Source organism: Orbicella franksi, chromosome 9, assembly GCF_964199315.1.
Source record: "Orbicella franksi chromosome 9, jaOrbFran1.1, whole genome shotgun sequence".
NCBI lineage: Eukaryota > Metazoa > Cnidaria > Anthozoa > Scleractinia > Merulinidae > Orbicella > Orbicella franksi.
Window position 1 is genome coordinate 2,289,909 of NC_138153.1, and position 2,875 is coordinate 2,292,783.

The following is a 2,875-nucleotide window of genomic DNA, read 5'->3' on the forward strand; positions in this document are numbered from 1 at the left end:
ATTGAAATCACGCGTCATCGAGGAAAGTAAACAGCAAATGTGGTTAAGTATATTAAAAAAACAGAGAAACGCCAAAGGTGAAGTTCCTTAAAAGTGTTGCCGGAGATATACATTGTTCACTCTTTTAATCAAATAAGTAGTGTTTTCGCATTTCCGGACAATAAGGACGGAGATAAACGTTTTCCCTTAAACTGACCTCTTCTGTAGATTACGTGTTTCCGCTACAATGTATTTGTTAGTCATTCTTTCTCTGTTTCCAGTTCCTATTCCTCTGAAAGCAACACTAGACAACTGACGATCCATTGAGATATAGAATGGCAGGACAATTATCCACAAAGGTATAAAAGGACGAATGTAGTCGTGTTACAAGAAGGTTTTGTTGACTGAAGGTGCAGAACAGATCGGTAAGTGTTGTATTAGCTATCAGGATGTCACTCGAGTGAGGTGCTATCACCAGCAAAAATATAGAAAATAAAAGAAAATAAAAATAAAAAAGCCCCGACAAATTACACTTACGCCTTATTTGTAGAGTATGGTATAACTGCTTAGGTGTCGTGATGGTAGAGTCAATGAAAACTTTTGATTTGCATTATTTAATGAACCTGTTTTTACTTATTGTCTATCTTCACTTTTAGCCGCTTTTTAGCCCCTGACCATGAACATACCAAGAAGACAAGAAGCTTTTCCTACAGTGTTTGGCCATAATATCCCTTGCACACAAACTGACTGTGTGTTACCGGGTTGTGTTAACCTGAAGGTAAAGAAACTGAAAAACAACAAAACAAAGAAGATAAAGAAACCTGGCAGAAAACCAAAGTAGGTCAACTTATATCTTGATGTCACCATAAAGTACTACAGAACGGAGGTTATCAATCCATTTCCCACTCCAAATGTTGGCCAAATTCTATTTCCCAGCCTATCTTTTTTTTGCCAAACTCCCAGTCACAGCACCGAGTGCAATTTTAGAGAAATCCCAGTGTTTGGTCAATTGTCTTAAATCGTGTTTTTATATGACATTTGCTAGTTTTAGACTATCACTAATACTGTTCAGCAAATTAGTAGCGGTTTTCTTGGATTAACTAAGTCGATATAAAAAATAGTCCACACTGAAATTTTTAACTCCCCTTCGTTTGCTGGAATCCTTAACTGCACTCATCTGTATCGATATTTTTTCCAGTTCTATATTTTGCAGTTTGTTTTTTTATTTGATTTCTGTCTTCATCTCCCCCACCCGCCGTAAGGTCAGTTTCCCGATATTGTTTAAATTATTGACATTTGTAATGATCCGGCGCTCCTCACTCCTCGCTGTCTTTTGGCCGTTAGCACAAGTTTTGAATAAGAGATTAGATACAAGAGTGGACTGCGGCACTCGCGGGGAGTCAAAGGAAGGGATGAAGGGAAAATAGCCCCTTTGTTATCTAAAATTCCCATGCACTTCTCTGGAGCTAAGGAGAAGAAAAAAGTAAAATATGGGTACGTAGAAATAACTACACTCAAACCAAGTAAAGCGTACCTCTAAAGATTACGTTAAGAATTGCATGATTATTTGAATGCTGAACCCCTAGTCGTTCCAAGAATACGCCTAACGGGCTTACTATTGCATTTGGCTTGAAACGATCAGCGGGTTCAATATTCAAATCTTGAAGGGTACGCTCCACTTGGTTTGACTGTAATGTGTCTGAATCTCTTATAATTAGGAAAAGTGTGGACCGAGGCACAAAGAGGTCAAAGAGGAGTGTTATTGGAACTGGCAGAAGTGTCAGTCATGCGCAGTGGTGGGAGGAGGATCTGGACGATGTTATCGAGATTTTGAGACAGGAGATTTCTGACACTACTCATGTTTCACAAACATCTTTAAACAATGATTTACTGACGTTTCCAGCCTTGCCAGTCCAAACTGCTTCCCGTCCTCGAATTACAGTCCAGTCCGATTTTCCAGTTTTTCCAGTAGCCCACCACCTAAAACTCGATGAGATCGACTCGGGCAAAGTGGCAGGTGACACACCTAATGCTAACATTACAGATAACTTCCAACAGCCATGTGATATCACAAGTGTTCAGACCTCTCCGTGTGTTATGGATGGAACAGTATCTGGTCCAGAAACAAGCTCACCGGAAAATTCTTCTGATTTAAATCGCTTCTCAAGGCAGAGTCAAGGCAAACTCCTGCTGCAGTATTTTGAGAGAGAAGAGAATGGGAACGCCTCCTATATGAGGAAACCAACTAGCTCCAGACATGCTCCTAACAAGCTGTTTGGAATTCTTTCTCTTATCCTTCAGGCTTTAAATAGTCCCCTGACAGAAGTGCTTGAGGAATGCTATGCAGGAGTACTACAGAGAGCTCTCGCGGAAATTCAGTCTGCTGTTACTATATACAATTCTCTTAGTGATCACATGATCACAAATCTGTCGTGAACTAAGAAACTGCACGGCATTCCTCATAAACAACACCGACTAGTTTAGTCATTTTACTAGCTGCTTTAAGTCATCATAGAAGTGAATTTTCAGTAAAAAGAGAACACTTCGCTTTAGAAAACTGTCGGCAATATTTGTATTAGCAGACACAGTACCTTGTGTCCGCAAGACCTAACATGCCCCAGCATCTCGAGTTTATAAGATTTGTTAATCTAAAAAATCTGGTAATTTCAAACAAGCTTAGTATACTATTTTCCAGGCCACAAGCCTGGAAAAAACATCCTCAATACGACTTTCATTACTGTAAATTAAAGGTAAACCGTTTTCGAAGTATTCAAACAGGTAGGCAGAAAAGGGTATAGAACGTCTAAAAAGTAAAAACTGTTTGAAGTTCTTGTTTAAGCCTCTTGAAATAGTTTGGTTTGTTAGGAGCAGAATTAAAAACGACAAGCCCCAACCG

General features: G+C 39.3%; 1 protein-coding gene across 1 annotated transcript; it reads left to right on the top strand.

Annotated features, from left to right (window-relative positions):
* Nucleotides 1–352: 352 nt before the first annotated feature.
* On the top strand, nucleotides 353–2,594 carry LOC145497688 (uncharacterized). Its single transcript, XM_081477518.1, has 2 exons — nucleotides 353–816; nucleotides 1,698–2,594. Exons 1-2 carry the CDS (start codon nucleotides 656–658, stop codon nucleotides 2,413–2,415), a joined length of 879 nt encoding a protein of 292 aa, XP_081333644.1. The 5' UTR covers nucleotides 353–655; the 3' UTR covers nucleotides 2,416–2,594.
* The last annotated feature ends 281 nt before the right edge of the window (nucleotides 2,595–2,875 follow it).

Bases quoted from the DNA above. Each gene is read 5' to 3' on its own strand.
- LOC145497688 (XM_081477518.1), top strand. From the start codon at position 656: ATGAACATACCAAGAAGACAAGAAGCTTTTCCTACAGTGTTTGGCCAT. The intron at 817-1,697 runs GTAGGTCAACTT...TCTTATAATTAG, and splicing joins AAACCTGGCAGAAAACCAAA to GAAAAGTGTGGACCGAGGCA.